Below are 18,639 nucleotides of genomic sequence, written 5' to 3' on the forward strand. Positions count from 1 at the left end.
CTTTCATTGGGGATGTCCTCCTCGTGCGAGCATTAGTTTGGCACATGGACGATGTAATGAAGCGGATTACTGAGTATACGCTGTTCACAGACAAGAGACTACCACAGGATGAATGCGCATCATTGCTGCATGCAGTTGTCGCCATGCAGAAAAAACTAGCTGAATATGAGAAGCTGTTGTGGAACAACAATGCCGTTCTTGCTGCCTCATTACTCAATCCATTTTGCAAAGGGTCAATGTTTGACGAGGCATCATATTTGAAGGTCGTATCCTTTGTCCGTGGAATTCTCCCCAGTACATTGGCATCTTCCAATGACCGACATGATACAACCATGCCCCCACAACAACAACCATCGAAGGCTTGGGTCAATCAGACCTTTAGCAGCGAACTATGTACAAGAAAAACCTCACCAACTTCCCCTTAGGAGGAAATGGAGACATTCTTACGTACAACCCACCAAGGAGGGGCAGACTCTGCACGTGCCTGGCGGGGAACTAAGGGTGTTCTTGTCTATCCAGCACTGTCCAAAATTTCACGTGAATTTTTAATAGTGCCTGCTACAAGTGCTCCATCAGAACGGTTATTCTACGCTTGTAGAGCAGTTCTCACGTATGAGAGATCGCGTTTGGAGGGGATGAGTACTGAGGCACTTGTCTATGTGAAGTGTTGGTGTCGAGAAGGAAAAACTAAATGGTACGACATTTGCCTTGAGGGTGACATTGATGTTGACCTAGATTCATTAGGTATGATTCTAATTTATCTTATGTTACTCATATGGATGGTAAATTGAGATGGCTTTTTATTTCAAATGTTGTGATAGCTTCTGAGCGGTAGGACTCCTGTGATGCTGAATTACATGGGATCATGGGATTTACAATGAGTTCCGTGGGCAGCATTGTGAAGACGAATCTAACCCTTTTCCCAAACACGGATAAACACTTTTTTCTAGAACTTTGTCCTTAGTACAATGGCATTTTCTATAGCATGTTTGACATATGATACTTTTGAGTTTATATTTGAGTACTTATTTGTGTATTACAACCAATATTACCTAAGCCATATAGACTATGACAGGTGCCATGACGTCAGGTGACAAAACAGCAACAGAACAATGACGCCTACCACATTGGAGTATGTGTCTTCTCCTTCAACGCCTGACGAAGAAATCACAAGACACAATTGTGCACATTGATAACACCATAAATTTGGTCTTTATTTCATGCTATTAGCACAATTTGATGCAGTTAAAGAGCTTAAAATAGGGTTGTTATCATTGATTTACATGAAAATACTGTTTTCAAGTGATTTCTGATTTTTCCCTAATTTTCTGTTAATTCTATGAATTTTAAGGGATTTATTTGAGCTTGAAATGATTATTTTTGAATGAAAACGGCAAGTTTAATATTTAATTTCAAGATTTATCAGTACATGGATGAATCAGGAAATTTTCTAGAATTTTCTAGGATTTTTTAGGATTTTGTGAGATTTATTTGAAGAAGAAATACATTTTTTTAAGAAAAAAAGATATATTTATAAGAAAAAAAAGAGTATTAACATTATTTTCGAACTTTGAAGGGCCTTTTTGTAAAGTTTTGTTGCAATGATACCCTTAAAACAGCTCTCGGTCATAGTTTCAGGCGTAAAGATATGATTTAAAATGTTATGGGGTTTTATTGCAATTATTTAATATTTTTTTGAATGTTTTTAGGAGAAACCAAAGGAGAGAGAGTGCGCAAGGGGCATATACACAATTACTTTTGGGTGGCGTCCAGCAGCAATTCCAGGCTTTTTAAGGACTTTTCTGAAAAAAGGAGAATTCAAAATGCGCTAACCAATGAGGGCGTGTTAAAAAAAGAAATGAATAAATAAATCAATTTAAATCCAATGGATTAAATTGGTTTAAAATTGATTTATTAATAACTTTTGATTCTGAAGTCCGATTGAGATTATTTTTTTAAGGATCTGTTCGTCTTGATCCCCTCTTTCTATGTATGTTGGATCATTCAGATCCAACCTATATTGATAGATAAACATTAATTACTAAACAGGGGTAAAATGGTAATTTTTACCATGTAACCTAAGTATAAAAGCTAAATTTCGAGAGGGGGAACTCATTCTTGATGGTGCTCTATCACAGCTGTAAGACAGAGAGGAGCTCCACCTTGGATCAACCTATTTGGTACTTTTTCCTTCTTTGTATTTGAACTTTTGGTGTATTTTGGATGTTGTTAGTTGAATTTCTTAATCTTTCTTCTTGATCCGTATCTAAACTTCTAAATCGCTTGGCTTGAGCGGAATGTACAAGCCCTGACTAGGATTTAGAGGAGAAATTGAGAGATTTCCTAGCTATTCCAAGTGCATATAAAAAACTATAAAAAAAACTTATACAAAGGGTTAACATTCTAGGATATTAAATTTTCCATTTCATTATCCAATAAAGTAGTTATTACTGAATTGTCAAACCTAAAGAACCAACCAAAACATGTCTAAATTTTCTTCCTAATCTCTCTAATTGAATTCTTTGATCCTTTCAATTGGATCAATTAATTCAACTTAGAGCCCCTTATTTCATCTACCCCTCTCATCTCTTCTACCCCCCCCCCTTCCAAATTTATCATCTAATTAGGGTGATTTAATCTCTGTTGAAGATTAAATTAACCCCAATTAGGTTCATATTATTCAAGAAGAACATCAATTGGATTCCTTACTAGCTTCCCTTGGACGACACCCGTATTTATCACTACACATCTTAAGTAGAGTTTTTATAAATTTTATTGTATAAGCTAAAATTGACAACGACAAGGGTTTAAAATTGTATAAAATTTACCCCTATTTTTGGCTTATCACACGTCATCAGCTCTGATTCTGAAGATGACAGTGATAATAATGGAAGGTCTGGCGAAAATATCAAAGACAACACTATCAATGCCCCTAAATTCTCACCGGAGCAAATAGAATTGATTGACGCCAGTACAGTACAAATCCTTGCAAGCCGTCACCTCAACCCGAATAAGCCCATACCAGATTGCACATCCCAGTGAGCCGTGATCCATTTTATGAGCCATGGGCATACCACACCTATTGGACCTAGTACAATTTCACCTCATCAATGATTAACTTTGTTGAGTTTCAAGTCGACCATACTATCAACAAAAGTCTACATCCATCACTGGAAACGGATGGCTTGTGGAATGAGAACCTATGATGTTTGTTATGTTTAGTTGTTTAAGGACCATCTTCACCTTTTAAATGTATGTTTGGTTGACTTCCCATCTTTACATTACTGTGGAACATTAAGTTACCACTACTCTTTGATAATGCGCATTAGCTGTTGTCCGTTGTGTAATCCATTATCCACAACAACTAGTCAACGACTTTGCAAAAATCATCTCAAACTCGACAACGACATCAATACTTCATCATTTAGTATGATTTTTCTTACACATTTTCATATAATCAATAAGATTTATTATTCAAATAAATAAATAAACAAATATGATTTTTCATACAATGGTGCATCATCTTCGTATTCTAGTATCCGTTCCGATATCGTTTTGATATCGTGACGCAGGACGACTAAGGACTGGATGACTGGAGTAGGGGGAAGGTTACGGATGGATGGACGACGGTAGATGGGTTGGGTACAGGAGGGATAAAACAGCCCATAGAAATACACATTGTCGGATTCGGACGTTAAAACTGATGTAAAACTGGTGGTGCAGCTCTGACCCTTGTCGAGGGCGGGAGTACTGTCTTCACCCACCGCGACAATGCCTAAGCACCGAAATCAATACCCGAATTCGCGTCACGAAGAAACACTCGAAAGAGAGGGAGGAAGTGAGAATCCAAACCAAATCTAATTCTGACGACGGTGGAAACTTCTCGAGAAAATACTGAACGGAGAACACTTCGACACCAAAGAGTTCAGGCATACCTCGGCACCGTAGTTCAGACCGAGGCAAGACTGGGCGATTTCGGGCGTTGAGTGGCCCACTGGACGAAAAGACTGGGCGTTCCGGGCGTTCTACGGCCCTGGTAGAGAGTGAGGCGGACGATCGGGCACGGATGAAGGAAGCGGGGACTGGCACCAATCCTGGGCGGCGGTCTTGGGCGGCCTAGGGCGGGTTGCCCTAGGCGGCTTGGGGCGGCGGCCTTGGGCGGCCTAGGGCGGGCTGCCTTGGGCGGCTGATGTTGGCAAATACATGCTGTCGTTTAACGCACAATTTTCTCGTCAAAATATATATATGAAAATTCCTAACTCAATGATTCGATTGAATCCACAGCGATGAGTAAGGGTCGAATCCACAGAGAACGCGGGTTGACTTAATCGATTCAGTTGACTCGGTCGACCGAGGCCGAATTGAACTTAGAAAGAAGGAGATTGTTTTAATACTAAATATATATTTTAGAATAAGGATAACAATGGTATAAATGTAGTAGGATAACAGTCAGAGGAACCCAAGTAAACTCATTTCGCCCAACTCTAAGGTCCGATCGTTGAGATATGGCAATCGGAAGTGCAAACCCTAATTCTCGATTTCAGAATAACCCATGGTAAAATAAGAATTTGGGTGCCCAAACCTTAATGAAAATGAGCGATTTAGGTACCCACGGAAAGAGGGCTCAACAAGGAATCCAACGGTACCAAAAGCACAAAATTCGGACTTAAAACGAGGGAGAAATCCTTGTCCGAAGTTAACCAAAGAAATCGCAGACGAAAATCGCGGAGTCACGATTCTATCTAATCTGAATCTGAGCTAAACTCTAATCTAATCTATTCTATAGGGTAAGGATTGCGAAGATTACGCGCTACTAACCCGATTGCTTCTGAAGATGTTGCCACTATCGTAGTCCCTTCTTCGACGGCGCTTCGGTGTTCAAGGGGGGATCCTCAAACGCTTTCTCACCCACTTCGTGATTGCTCGCACAAATCCTGAAGAAATGCCTCCTAAACGCGAAACAAATCACTTCTGACTCAAGAAACTTTCTCACAAGGCTCCAAGATGTTCAAAGACTTGAGATTTCAAGAGTGAACCGAGAAGAGGGAGAAAACGGGAGTTAAATAGGGTTACATGGGCATTTTTCCCATTTTAGACCTTAGTGGGTCGTTCGTAACCCACTAAGGCCACGATTTCCTCTCTTTCCGGCCTTATTCAGGCCGGGAATTAATTGGGCCGCCTGATCTGACTTGGATGTAATAATGGCCTCCATGTGGGCTTGCCCTGCATGTCCACGTTTGGGCCTGCTATTGGATCTGGTCTTGTGCTCGCTCAATGGGCCTCGGCCTTGACCCCATGTTCTTCACATCATTCCTCTCTTCTCTCTTCTTCATTAGGCATCCACTTAAGTCCTGAAAGTCAATCTCAAGAATATCGTTAATTTCAAGTGGTTTGACCTTGAAAAAGGTCAAACCTAAGTCAAACATGCAAATAAGCGTAAAAAGTGCATAAATGCGGAGTTAATGAAATAGCTTGGTGATAGAGAAAATGTCATGAAAACATGATAACATGCACCATATTCATGATAATTAAGCATTAATAATAGTGAATTATGATCAATTTGCATATTAACTATGCATGTTATCAGCGGCCTAGGGCGGCTGCCTTGGGCGGCGGTCTTGGGCGGCCTGGGGCGGCGGGCTGGGGCGGCCTAGGGCGGGCTGCCCTGGGCGGCCTGGGGCGGCTGCCTTGGGCGGCTTGGGCGGCCTGGGCGGCTGCCTTGGGTGGCGGTCTTGGGCGGCCTAGGGCGGGTTGCCCTGGGCGGCCTGGGGCTGCTGCCTTGGGCAGCCTTGGGTGGGCTGTCCTGGGCGGTCTGGGGCAGCCGCCTTGGGCGGCCTTGGGCGGCAGCCCTGGGCGGCCCGGGCGGCGGCCTTGGGCGGCCTAGGGCAGCTTTCTAGGTTGGTCAAGAGCGACTGCCTGGGGCGGCCCTAGGCGGCAACTCAGGGAGGGCAGTAGAGAGAGAGGGGGGGAGAGTGAGAGAGAAAGAGAGGAAGGATGAGGGGTGGAAGGCCGACGACGCGAGGCGGCGGCGGCGGCGGCGGCGCTAGGGCTGGAGACATAGGGAGGCTTAGGCAGTCCTCCAAGAAGAGTTAAACAAAACTCTATTCTTGAAATATGACTGCCTAACTGTTTCTTGAAACAATGGCCCATACATATAGGCCTTGGAGGAAAGAGAAAATACAACTTAAAGATGAGAAATTAGAGACGAGAAATTAAAGACGAGACGTGCTTCATGTCATGCCGAGGGGCAGTTGTTGATCTGCCGTTGGCGACGTGTCATGATGCACGAAGGAACGTGCGTGCGTGGAGACGTGCATAGCAGAGACGGTTGCGGCATGTCCATAGCAGGAGTGATGACGTCGGTTGACTGCGGGGGCGTATCCATGGCGGAGACGTTGACTTCGGTTGACCGTGGCGACGCATCCGATGGTGATGTGTTGGCGTCCTCGCCATCATATCGTATCCGTTATCTCCATAACGGTATCGACATCTGACACCGTTATCGCATTAACAATGTCCGGAACCGTTATCCGTTCCGTAAGCCATTCCAATATCCGGTACTGATATCCGATACCGATGTCAACGGCGTTCTAATTTTTTTTTGCGCACGGATAACGCGTTATCCGGTAACGGATATCGCATATGGATGCCGTTAGTCACACCCTACTTGGTAAGTTCCGTTGGGTGAGTTTCCAACTTTCCATTATCAGATTTAAAAATTATTTATTTTTATTGTTCCACTGTTCGAATATGTGTTGTGACGGATGACGAAATTGGGAGTTCCATCAGACGTCATCGGATATCCACATCGGACGCGGTCCTTTTCGATTGGATCGGACGATCGGCAGAATCTGGCTCCTGAATATTAGATACATCTGATCTCGTCGGCGACCGGGACCGTCGGATCAACGATCGATTCTACTCTCCGATAGAATCGGAGCCGACCTAATACTTCAAATCTTCCGCGTTCCCCGTGGATGGATGAACTAGGGCTGCCCGCTCGTCAAAACTCCCACCTTTTTCCCGGCAATTTCAACTAGAAGTGGTTGAAATCTCTTCGGCACTGCGGCGGCGATGGGCAAGGACAAGGCGGCCAATGGAGGGCTGGGGCGGGCTCTGGTGCGGCGCCACAACCAGATGGTGCAGCAGTCCAAGGAGAAGGGCGCTGCCGCTCGAAATCTGCACGGCCGTCACAAGACGCCCATCGAGTCAATTACCGAGGTTAGAGACGTTGATGCCGTCGTAGAGCTCGCCGCCGCCGGCGATGAGTTCGAGCCCATCGAGCGGACTGGGCAAGTTTTGCCTCCCACGGCTGCGATCAGTCTGTAAGCACCCGTGGCTCTTGCCCTGTAATCTTATTTCGATTGATCGCCTTTACTTTTGTTTTTCTATCTCATCTCTTGGGCTTAACCTTCGGGTGATCGTATCTTGGACAAGGGACGGAGGTGCTGCAACGTCGGACATGCTGAACCCCACGGAGGAAAGGAGGAGAGAGCGAGAGGCGGAAGAAGCCTTGCACGCCAGCAGCCTCCGAGTACCCCGTAGGTAAGATTTATGGCGTTTACGTGGGTTTCTTTTTTCCTTTTTTTGATGAAATTTCGATTTATGCTCTTGCCATCTGAAGGTTCTGCTTCGTACAATTGGATAAATAATACTTGGCTTTGTTGCCATATCTTTTCGTGACTTATTGATCATAACATGCAGACCTCATTGGACACCTGATATGTCGACCGAGCAGCTAGATGCGAATGAGAGTCGTGCTTTCTTGTTGTGGCGGAGGGGCCTCGCCCGGTAATTCTCTTTCCCTGGATAATTTCCTCGTGAACTACGCTTTTGAATCCACTTCTAGACTTGCCCATTTTCCTGCTTTCCTACGCGTGAACTACGCGTGAACTTGTTGATATCGCTAAATCGCTGCTTTCCTAGACTTGTGGTAAATTTATCCAGTGCATGCTGTTCATTTTCCAAAATGAAAATAGCTGGACACTGGTTTTCATCACTATGGACGTCAAAATTTTCGTCCGCATTTCTACGAACATAAACGTGACAGATGTTCCTGATTGTATATTATATTTTTTAGTGCGGTTCAGAAAATTATGTTCCAGAGCACTTTATTCTTCTTTTTGCGCTGGATAAGATGTATTTTAACCAATTGCCGTCTCAGACTGGAGGAAAACGAGAAACTTATTATCACACCTTTCGAGAAGAATTTAGAAATTTGGAGGCAACTATGGCGGGTTCTCGAAAGAAGCGACTTGGTAATCTACCTTTTTAGTTATATGCATTCTGATCGCGTTTCCTTGAACTCTTTTGGTGTTTTTTGGTGAGTACCGCTGCTGAGGAAAAAAGGTTGGAAGTAAAGAAACTGTATTACTCCGTTCCAATTTTCCACGCTCTACTCATGGTGGTGATTGGTTTTCGTTATCTTATCTTCCTTTCAAAATAATCTTATCTGTTTTATTTTATTTATAAATCTTTGGCTCTCTAGGAAATCCTAATAAATTTTGCTTTCAGACATGCTTGATGTTTACATTTAAAATTGTCGAAATCTTTCTTGCTCCTGAAATGTGTCGCCGAGAGTTCAGATTGTTTGGTTCATTTTTAAGCTAAGGCAAGAGTCTGAATGGACATCTAGTGTGGGAAAAGGCTGTTAGGTTTATTTGTCTTTGGGGCCTATGATGTTCTATAGATATGACATAGATCTAATCAAAAGGGAACCACTCCACTTCTTGTTACTATTTGATCGATTTCTTAAGGATGTTACCGTATCAGTTGGTTTTGATTATTGCTCCAGCCAACTCTTGAAATCTTGCCAATCTTGAAAGGGAACCCCCTTCAGTCCTCTTGTACAACTCCCCTCTGGAAGCTTGACTAAAATTTTGTAGATTCCATCTGGTGGTTTGCACTGGATTAAGTGAAAAAATGAATGGTGATTGAGACTGCGGGTTCCGTGATCCTCTTAATTATGACGACACTTGTAATTTTTTTGGGTGGGAGCAATAACCTTTATTTGTTCTAATTCTCTTTCTCTTATGTGTTAGACTTCTCTCGGTTTTGCTTTTAGGCCAACCTTTGTGTTTTGCAACCCAAATAGCCGACGACAAATGTGGCAATCATTATATTAATTGGATAATATATTTATTCTTTATCTTCCCACTGAGTTTTATTGTTCGTTTGAGCTAGAATTTGGCGTATCATTTAGAAGTTGTCTTTCAGAGCTCCATTCTTATTACTCCTAGTTGAGATTTCAGCTTGCGGGAACAACTGAAAATTTTATCATTGTATTGATGTTAAAGTTATGAGACGATAATAAGATCTTTTATCTTCATCAAATTTTTTTTGTTATGTGGTATTACAATTTCGTTGGTTAGTGTGGGGTTTTCTTAAAAAAATCATTATAGGGTTCATTTTGAATCCTACTGTCATTTATTTTACTTTTTCTTGTTAAGTTGTAAAGTCGAACTGTTATGATTCCCACTAAGTGTGCCATAGCCTTTACTTGTACCCGTTCTTATGTGTACTTTGTCTTCTGCGATACTAACAGAAGCACTGTGGAATTTGATTGCAGCTTGTAATGGTTGTGGATGCTCGAGATCCATTATTTTACCGGTGTCCTGATCTTGAGGTATTTCATATCATATTCCATAAATAGTATGCGCGAAGAGACTGATCGCATTCCGATCCTTGCCGAATTGGACAGGCATATGCAAGAGAGATGGAAGAGAGCAAGAGAACTCTGCTTCTGGTAAACAAAGCCGATCTCCTGCCATCTTCAATCAGGTTAGTCCATTTGTTTTCACTCCTCGGTGTAAACACTAGTATTGTTAATGGGTCACTGAAAATTTCTATTTCTGCAGACGGGAGTGGGCCAAGTATTTCCATCTACATGGTATTCTGTACATATTTTGGTCTGCAAAAGCTGCCTCTGCGGAATTGGAAGGCAAACAAGAGATGATTAAGGAAGTAGCGAATCCTTCTCAGGAATCTACAGATTGTGGTGAAGATGCAAAAATTTACAGCAGGGATGAGCTCTTGGGCCGTTTGCAGGCTGAAGCAGAGGCTGCTTTGTCTGGAAAGGGCTCCAATAGCAGAAGCATCGATGAGCATCGCCTTGTAAACGCAAGACCAGAAAACAAATCAAGCAGGCATGTTGTTGTGGGCTTCGTTGGTTACCCGAATGTGGGGAAAAGCTCTACTATCAATGCGCTGGCCGGCCAGAAACGAGCTGGTGTTACTTCCACACCTGGGAAGACAAAACACTTTCAAACTCTTATCATATCTGAAAGGCTCATGCTTTGTGACTGCCCCGGTCTAGTGTTCCCCTCTTTTTCCAGCTCCAGATATGAAATGATTGCGTCAGGGGTGCTGCCCATTGACAGGATGACTGAGCATCGGGAGGCTGTGCAAGTGGTGGCCAACCATGTACCCAGGCGAATCATTGAAAGCGTTTACAAAATAAAGCTACCGAAGCCCAAGCAATGCGAGTCACCATCGAAGCCACTGTCTGGTCAAGAGTTATTGAGAGCTTATTGCGCCTCTCGTGGTTATGTAATTTCCAGCGGTCTGCCGGACGAAACAAGAGCTGCTCGTCAGATTCTCAAAGATTACGTCCACGGAAAACTTCCTCATTTCAAGCTGCCTCCAGGAACAATGGACAATGACATGTACTTTTCAGATGCATTGTCATGCTCGGGAATCTTGGAAGCATCTGAACTTGACAGTGGTGGCGGATCTTGCGACCCATCGACATCTGGCCCTGATATCAACTGTTCTGATAAACTTTTGGACTCTGCCATTGATGAGCTTAGATCATTTGATACTTCGGTTGGAGGTTCATATACAGCTGCTCCTCCCAAAAAGAAAGCTGCCACTGATAGTCACAAACATCACAAGAAGCCTCAAAGAAAGAAGGACCGCACTTGGCGTGTGGGGAATGACAATGGCGATGGGATGCCTATCATTCGAGTATTTCAGAAACCTCCTGTAAGCAGCGGGGCGTCAATGGTAGGATCAGGCTGACAGTATCATCCTGATTTTTCCACTCGCATGCTACACCAGTATATGTTTGTTATTTGGCTTCTTCTTTTGACTTCTCGATGTTGTTCTCAACCTCTCCATCCGAGGCTTAGTGGCGAGATCTATACCAGGGATGGGGTGTCGAACTTAAGTGTTTCAAAGCCAAATATGTGTCAACGCTACCTTCATCATCAGTATTGATATTCCACCTTATCATTATTCACCGTGTAGACATGTTTTCAGTGACTGACTGGGGTTATAATCTATGCGATTGGGTTTCAAACATTTGGTTTCAAGCATTTGAAATTGAAAGAATTTGGAATGTACTAAATACCTTAGTGACCTAAAATGTCACATGATTGTTATTTTCGCACTTCACATGAACCCATTTTTAGCTATACTTAGAATTTTTTATTGCACGTAATATTTATTTCTCCCTGTCAAGTCTCTTGAAATATCTCATCATAACTCAATCCTCTTGATCTACAGTGATGCGCCAATAGTTTCATGGATACTGCGACAGTCTGAACCTAGAAACTTCTGTGTATCTCAGTTCTGTTAAAAAATGAACTATTTTTCTATCCTTGGATTTTATCAGCTTTGGAAATATCTATAACATTGACTTTTGATTGATGTAATGCTGCGAGAAGCACAAGCGGGAAAAGCAAGAGTGGGAGACAAGCGGAAGAGAGACTAATGGCTTAAGAATGCCCAAGGAGAAGCGAATAAGAAAAAACAGTGAAGCTAGAGATGGTTTCGATGGTGAAATGAATAGCTTAAATAGTGAAGCTCGAGGTAAAGTAAAAGAGAAGAAATAAGTGACGTGTGTCCATTGATGTGGCTAAAGCTCCTGGTTGGTATCCAAATTTGATTTCCCTAAAATAATTGGAGATATTCCCAATGGGTGGTGTGGAAACAACATTTGGCTGGTGCCCTGATGATAAATCCAAATGTAGTGGTTTAGTGTCGTTGCTTTATTTCAAACTTAACTAACAATATTTATGAAAATGTCCACTTAAATACTCTATAATTATTATAGGGCAAGTAAGGGGTCGATCCACGAAGAGGTAGAAATTTAATTTGGGAATTTTTTCGAAGCTTGAAATGAAGGAAATGAGTTTAAAGACGAGAATTATACTTTCTAGGATTTTTCTGGATTTTCAGTTAATTTATATAATATTCAATAGAAAGAAAACTCTAAAAACATTTTAATACTAATTTTCCTAATTTTAATTAACACCATAAATCAAAAATAAATATTTTAAAAAATTTCTGGAATTTAATTTACACCAAAACCACTAGAAATATTAAAAACGAGATTTAGAGATTTTTTAGATGTTAAAATCACAAGAAATTGATTGTATGAATTTTAGTGATTTTCCTATTTTTTGGAATTTGTAAATGTAGAAAATAATATTTTCTGAATTTTTCTAAAATTTGGAATTTTTAAATGCAAAAAATGTAAATTTACCTTCTCCGGCGATCGCTGGTGGCGGCGACGACGAGGTGGCAGCGGAGTGGCAGTTTGGGTTTTCAGGTCGGTGGACCCGGTCTAGCCTATGTAGGCGACCTATTGGGTCAGCCCAATTAAGGCAGAACTTAGCCAAATGGGTCAGCCCAATTGATCTTGGCCCAATAGGGTCAGGACTTAGACGATTTGGCTAAGTTCTACACAAGACACTCTTGTGCTTGGCGGTCCACGCACGGCCCGGGCGCGGACTGGCGGGCTGAGGAGTGTCCCTGCCACACAAGCGCCAGACAAGTGTCGATCGCCGACGGCTATGAAGTGAAAAACTTGGGTTTTTAAGGGATAAAAATTGATTTTAAAATGTCTTTTTTGGGATTTGAAGTGGGGATTGTTGGAGGATCTAGAGAGATAGAAATGGGTTTTATAGATAGAAATAAACCACTATAGAGTGAGAAAATGTTGAAATGAGGAGATAGAGAGAGAAAATGAAGAAGGGATATAGAAGGTGTTTGAGAGAGAATTCAAAGGTGCAAATGAAGGATATTTTTTATGAAATTTTGAGGGAATGAACTAGGGGTATGGATGAAGGTCTATAGAGAGGAGTCAATTCTAGAGAGAGAAAGTACGGACAAGTGTTTTGAGTGAGAAAACGATGGTTTTAAAGGGAAAATAGATAGATAATGATGGCAAAGTAGAAATCTATGTTTCCTCTCAAGTCTGGATCCTTATATTTTTCCAGGATCAAGCTTTTTTAATGCAAACAAGAGTTGAGATTTAGTGAAAACTTCAATAAACTTACATCAAGCAGATTGAACGAATTGGATTATGAAATATGACTTGTCCTGCTTGCCAGCCACTTGCTGGAGAACATCCAGAATGAGGGGAATTGAGGGAGAAAAATAGTATTTATACATAGGAATAATTAATAAAATACCCCTTTGAGCATTTTCTGTTCTCTTTTCTTGCCATTTTGCTTCTTTTTCTCAATTGGTTGAGAGCTTTGCCTTGTAATTTCCAGCTTCTTTCTTTTGTAAGGTATTTTAAGGACCAATAGGTAGGTCAGGTCATGGCCCAACCCCTTTTGATTTCTATTTTAGATGCCCAAAACACCATTTTATCATTTCATCCCATTTTGATAATCACTAAGCTCCCACAAAATCTCCAACTCCTTGAGAATCGTATCTAATCATTCCTATAAATTTATGCACATTTGGAGCTGCAAAATACGCATCAGTAATAAAACTACTTGACTTCAAAGAAGTCAAGGAAGTTAGTTAAAAAATAACCATAATGTGCAAAATTGGAAATTATAGCTAGTTCATAACTATTTAGTTAATTCAAATGATAACATGAAAAATTCTAAATTAATAATACCAAAAACAGCTAAAATGAATGTAAATACACATGCATTTATCATGATAGCACCTGACCTGTTGGATATCCCAAAATGTGTGAGCAGTCGATGAATCACTCTTATTGCACATTTCTCCATGACCCTAAAAACTCTTAAAGGTTATATAATGAGAAGATTGCCTTAAAGACCTTGAACCTTGTATGTGCCCTGAAACCTGTTATGCTCAGCTAGAAAACTACAAATTTTTTTCTGAAAAGCCAGTATTCTTGCTTATATTTTGATAGGATCCTTGATAGGATCCTCAACCTATTTCGGGGGTAGTTTCATCATGTTAGTCCACAAAGGGTATTTCAATCATTTGGCTATTGTGTATTTCCTTTAAATAGTGATGTCATTTCTTTAGGAGAGCAGCCAAGAAGAATGAAGTACGGATCTCTTATCTCCCTCTTTCCACATCTAGGTCCTCTCTCCCTCCCTCGATGATCCCCGTCCCTTGAGATCGTCTCTACTGTACCACATCTTCAGGCAACTCGTCCCAGGTTGATCCCTACCCCCTCTGTTCGACCCCTCTTATCATTCCCCTTTTGACTTTCCTACCCCGGGAACTTCTACCTCGCCTCGTCCGCTACTCCCCTCCGATATGAGTCTATATTGAGGTTTGCATCACTTTTTGGGGTAGACATGCGAGATATTATATGATAACATGCATGAGCATGATAATGATTATGCTATCCATTATGCAATAAATTTATAATGATAAACTAGCACGATATGGGTGCACTTTTCAACTACACTACTTCCTTATAGTCATTTGTACTAGGAATTTTGATTTAATGGAAACAAAACAGCAAAGCTTTAAAAACTTTGTGCCTGGAATGTGTCCTAAAATCTGTTATTCTAAGATAGAATACTCCATGACTTTTAAAGAACTTCTCCGACTTCATGGTATGTTTGCGGAGTAAGATATGCGATATAACTATGAAAGCATGGTAGTAAGGGATGATTATGATACATTTCTCCTGAGGGACGTGTCCTGAAAGAGGAGGTAGGAGATGGCCTTTGCGGGATGGACTACGCCAAGGAGGGCAAGGACGAAGAGGGATATCGAAGTGGGCGTCGGCAAGATGGTGGGGAGTCTTATCTCATACTCCATGTTCTGCCCTCCTACAAAGGGGCCTACATATTAAAGGGAGAGCGCTGAGACAAAAAAGGCCCATAGTGGGCTTATTACAGGGGACAGAGCCTATCGGCTTCTGTTACAAACTTTGTACTGTCAAGTTACAATAATAACCCGAGATTTCATTATTACACTTTCCAACTGCATTACAAAAGAAAATTCACCTATACTTTAATAACTAAATCAAACCAAATATCAATCCCTTAAAATGGTGTCGGAAATATATTTCCGAAGGTCAAAATGATAAGTTTCAACCCATAATCAACGGATGCCAGTCCCTTCGTCTAAGGGCTCCAAATTTGGTGAATAACCTTTTTTTATACATGGAAATATTCATGAAATAGCAGGATCACATTATTCTCCAATGCATATGATCCGCGAGCTCAAAAATTTGTATACCATAAATGAATTGTTTTATGCTAATTATTCCTCTTTTTCTGTTTTTTAAACGTTTTCGTCCTAAACATCTGTATCAATAGGTTCCAGGAACTCATTTTGTTTGCTTGAAGAGACGGATCTCCCTAGTGTTGTCACTAATTCCAGCAGAAACCAGGCAGCTTCTTGAAGCCCTTCTTGTTCATCTGCACCCTGACTCTTTCCGCATCCTCCCATCTCCCCCTGCCAGCATAGATGCTCCACAAAAGCACATAATTCCCAGAATTATTAGGTTCCAGGACGAAGAGCTCCTTCGCAACGGTCTCAGCAATGTCAACCTCGTCGTACGTCCGGCATGCCGCGAGCAGCGCTCCGAGAGCGCTGGCATACGGCTCCATCGCCATGGCACGAGCTAGCTGGTGCGCTTCCCTCAGCCGGCCGGCGCGCCCGAGCATGTCCACCAGGCACGCGAAGTGCTCTGAACCGAGTTCCACGCCGAGTCTGGACATGTTGCGCCAGAAGCTCAGTCCCTCCTCCACCAAGCCAGCATGGCTGCAGGCGCTGAGCACGCCGACAAAAGTGACGACATCCGCCTTCACCCCTCGAGTGAGCATTTCTTCAAAGAGGTCAAGGGCCTCAGCGCCTTGGCCGTTGGCTGCGAGCCCATTAATCAGTGCGCTGTACGCGAAGCAATCCGGGGCGTGGATTTGCGAGAAGCAGCCCAGCGCCCGCTCCACGCTTCCGCACTTGGTGTGCATGTCCACGAGCGCCGTGAGGACGTGCTGGTTGAGCTCGATTCCATGGCGGTCTATGTAGCTGCATATCCAATCCGCAAGTTCGGAGCTTCCGAGCTGGGCAATGGCGGAGACGGCGGAGGTCACGGCTACAGCGTCAGGGACCAGCCCCGCGCCAGCCATGCCTTTGAACAAGGCCAGGGCCTCGTTTGGGCACCCGTGTTGGGCGTAGCCGCTGATCATGGCGGTCCAGGAGACCAGATTCCTCTCCGGCATCAGCATGAACAGGTCGCGGGCTTTGTCCAAGTGACCGCTCCTCGCGAGCCCGGCGACGATGGTCGTCCAGGAGACCACGTTTCTTGCCGGCATGACATCGAACAGGGCCCGCGCAGCCGGCAGATTGCCGCTGTTGACGTGCCCCACCAACATGGCGTTCCAGCTGATGATGTTCCTTTCAGGCATTCCATCGAACAAAATCTGGGCGTCTGCCATAGAGGATCCCATTCTGGCATGGGCTCCTAGAATAGCGTTGTAACTGACGATGTCTCTAGCGATCATTTCATCGAACACTTGACGGGCACTTTGGAGAGATCCGCATTTCCCGTACATGTCAATTAGCGCGTTGGCCACGGGGAGGAAGGCAATGAGGCCCTGGCTGAGAGCCCGGGCATGGGTCTGCGATCCCGTGGCGAGGTGCTTCAGGGCCGCGCAAGAATTGAAGACGAAGGGAATGGTGAAATTGTCCGGCGGGACCCCTCGCCGCAGCATCTCGGAGAAGAGGCGCAGGGAGAGCGGCGCGGTGGCAGCGACGCCCGCGAAAGCACGGATGGCGCGGTTGAAGAGGGACACGGAAGGGAGTGGGACAGAGGAGAAGACGCGGAGAGCAGCGACGGACGACGGGGAGAGGGCAGCGTAGAGAGAAACCAAGGTGGCGGCGAGGGAATTGTTGGCGTGGAGTCCAGCCCGGAGGATGCCGCCGTGGGCCTGGCGGACGGCGGCGACAGAGGCTGCGGCGGCGCATGCTTGTAGGACGGCGGCGAGGGCGTCGACCCTGTTGTTGGGATGCTGGATCAGCCCGCGCCATGACATCTCCTACACCCTCGACCGCGCCATAACATCTCCCTACAGTCCCGATCGCGCAGCGACTTTACAAAAACGATTTTATCTTTGTTTAAAAGTTATTTCGACAAATTAATGATTTGCCTCAAATATCATAGCAGACGAGGGGCGTCTGCAAAGAATTCGAACATTTATTCAAGTAAAATAAAAACTGATACGTACGTGTATTTCGATACTAATTTATGAAAGAGAAAATGAAAAAAACAAACCTCAATAAAATGTACTCTCATGTGTACTGTCAAATAATAATTATCAGGGAAACACTCGTACCCTAAACATTCAATATATAATACATGACTGTTATTGCATGCCTATCGGGTATATGCGCATAACAGATGCGAAGCATTGTTGGAGCATTATTAATTGATGAGTACATTTCCAGTTGTTAGACCGATTATTTATTTCACAAGGAGTCTGTGCCTTTTAACAAATACAACTTGTAAACTACCACTCATTTTGAGCCAATGTCGGATGTTTGATCGGTTGGAGCATTCGAATGATCAAATCGAATCTGAACCTCGATCACACCCGGAATATATACGATTCATACTTGATTCTTGCATCGTGTTCAGATCGTATTGATCTACTGGGTCCGAATGTTCAGATGAAATAATACGGTCCAATTCGATTCGGACTCGGAGTTCAGATCGGATTGGATAGAATTGTTCGAATTAAAAAATAAACAAAATAAATATTTATAATAAATGAAATAAGAGAGAGGAAGAGAGAGAGAATGACAGAGAATGAGAGAGAGAGATCCTGAGCATGCGAGAGAGAAAGAGAGAGCCTGAGCATGCGAGAGAGAGAGAGCCAAGGGGGAGACAGAATATGAAAGAGAGAGAGAGAGAGTGCCAAGGGGAGAGAGAATATGAAAGAGAGAGTGAGTGAGTTAGGGAGAGAGAGAGAAAGAGCGCCAAGGGGAGAGAGAAAATGAAAGAGAAAGGGAGAGAGTTAGAGATAGAGATAGAGATAGATAAAACAAAAAAATAAAGAGTGAATGAGATATAACGGAACAGAGAGAGAGAGCGAGTGAGAGAGAAAAAAAGAAGATGAGTAAACGAGATAGAACAAAACAGAGAGAGAGCGAGTGTGAGAGAGTGTAAGAGAGAGATAAAACAAGAGATAGAGAGAGCACGATAGAGAGAGTCAGAGGGCTTAGAGAGAGAGCACGAGAGAGAGAACTAGAGGGAGAGAGAAAGAGAGAGTGAGAGAGATTGAGAGAGCAAATGGGAGAGAGAAAATGCGAGAGAGAGTGAACAATCAACTGAGAGAGAGAGAGAACAAACGGGAGATAGAGAGAGAGTGAGAGAGCATGAGAGAGGGAGTTCTTTTTCTTGAACTGTTTGACTTTGTTCAGACAATTAGAATATATTTTGGTCAATTTTGGTTTTTCAAA

The 18,639-nt window shown here is 43.1% G+C and overlaps 2 protein-coding genes across 2 annotated transcripts; one reads left to right on the forward strand and one right to left on the reverse strand.

Moving 5' to 3' along the window:
• The first annotated feature begins 6,919 nt into the window (after window positions 1-6,919).
• Window positions 6,920-11,299, forward strand: LOC144712795 (P-loop containing nucleoside triphosphate hydrolases superfamily protein). The gene is made up of 7 exons (XM_078587116.1): window positions 6,920-7,325; window positions 7,438-7,545; window positions 7,705-7,791; window positions 8,165-8,258; window positions 9,569-9,625; window positions 9,701-9,780; window positions 9,858-11,299. Exons 1-7 carry the CDS (start codon window positions 7,075-7,077, stop codon window positions 11,017-11,019), a joined length of 1,839 nt encoding a protein of 612 aa, XP_078443242.1. The 5' UTR covers window positions 6,920-7,074; the 3' UTR covers window positions 11,020-11,299.
• Window positions 11,300-15,424: 4,125 nt separating this feature from the next.
• LOC144713273 (putative pentatricopeptide repeat-containing protein At3g15930) lies at window positions 15,425-17,277 on the reverse strand. The gene has a single exon (XM_078587835.1). The coding sequence runs from the start codon at window positions 17,211-17,213 to the stop codon at window positions 15,549-15,551; it is 1,665 nt and encodes a 554-aa protein (XP_078443961.1). The 5' UTR covers window positions 17,214-17,277; the 3' UTR covers window positions 15,425-15,548.
• Window positions 17,278-18,639: the final 1,362 nt, after the last annotated feature.

Source organism: Wolffia australiana, chromosome 15 (genome assembly GCF_029677425.1).
Source record: "Wolffia australiana isolate 7733 chromosome 15, ASM2967742v1".
NCBI lineage: Eukaryota > Viridiplantae > Streptophyta > Magnoliopsida > Alismatales > Araceae > Wolffia > Wolffia australiana.

Bases quoted from the DNA above. Each gene is read 5' to 3' on its own strand.
- LOC144712795 (XM_078587116.1), top strand. From the start codon at position 7,075: ATGGGCAAGGACAAGGCGGCCAATGGAGGGCTGGGGCGGGCTCTGGTG. The intron at 7,326-7,437 runs GTAAGCACCCGT...ATCTTGGACAAG, and splicing joins CCCACGGCTGCGATCAGTCT to GGACGGAGGTGCTGCAACGT. The intron at 7,792-8,164 runs GTAATTCTCTTT...TTGCCGTCTCAG, and splicing joins TGGCGGAGGGGCCTCGCCCG to ACTGGAGGAAAACGAGAAAC.
- LOC144713273 (XM_078587835.1), bottom strand. From the start codon at position 17,213: ATGTCATGGCGCGGGCTGATCCAGCATCCCAACAACAGGGTCGACGCC.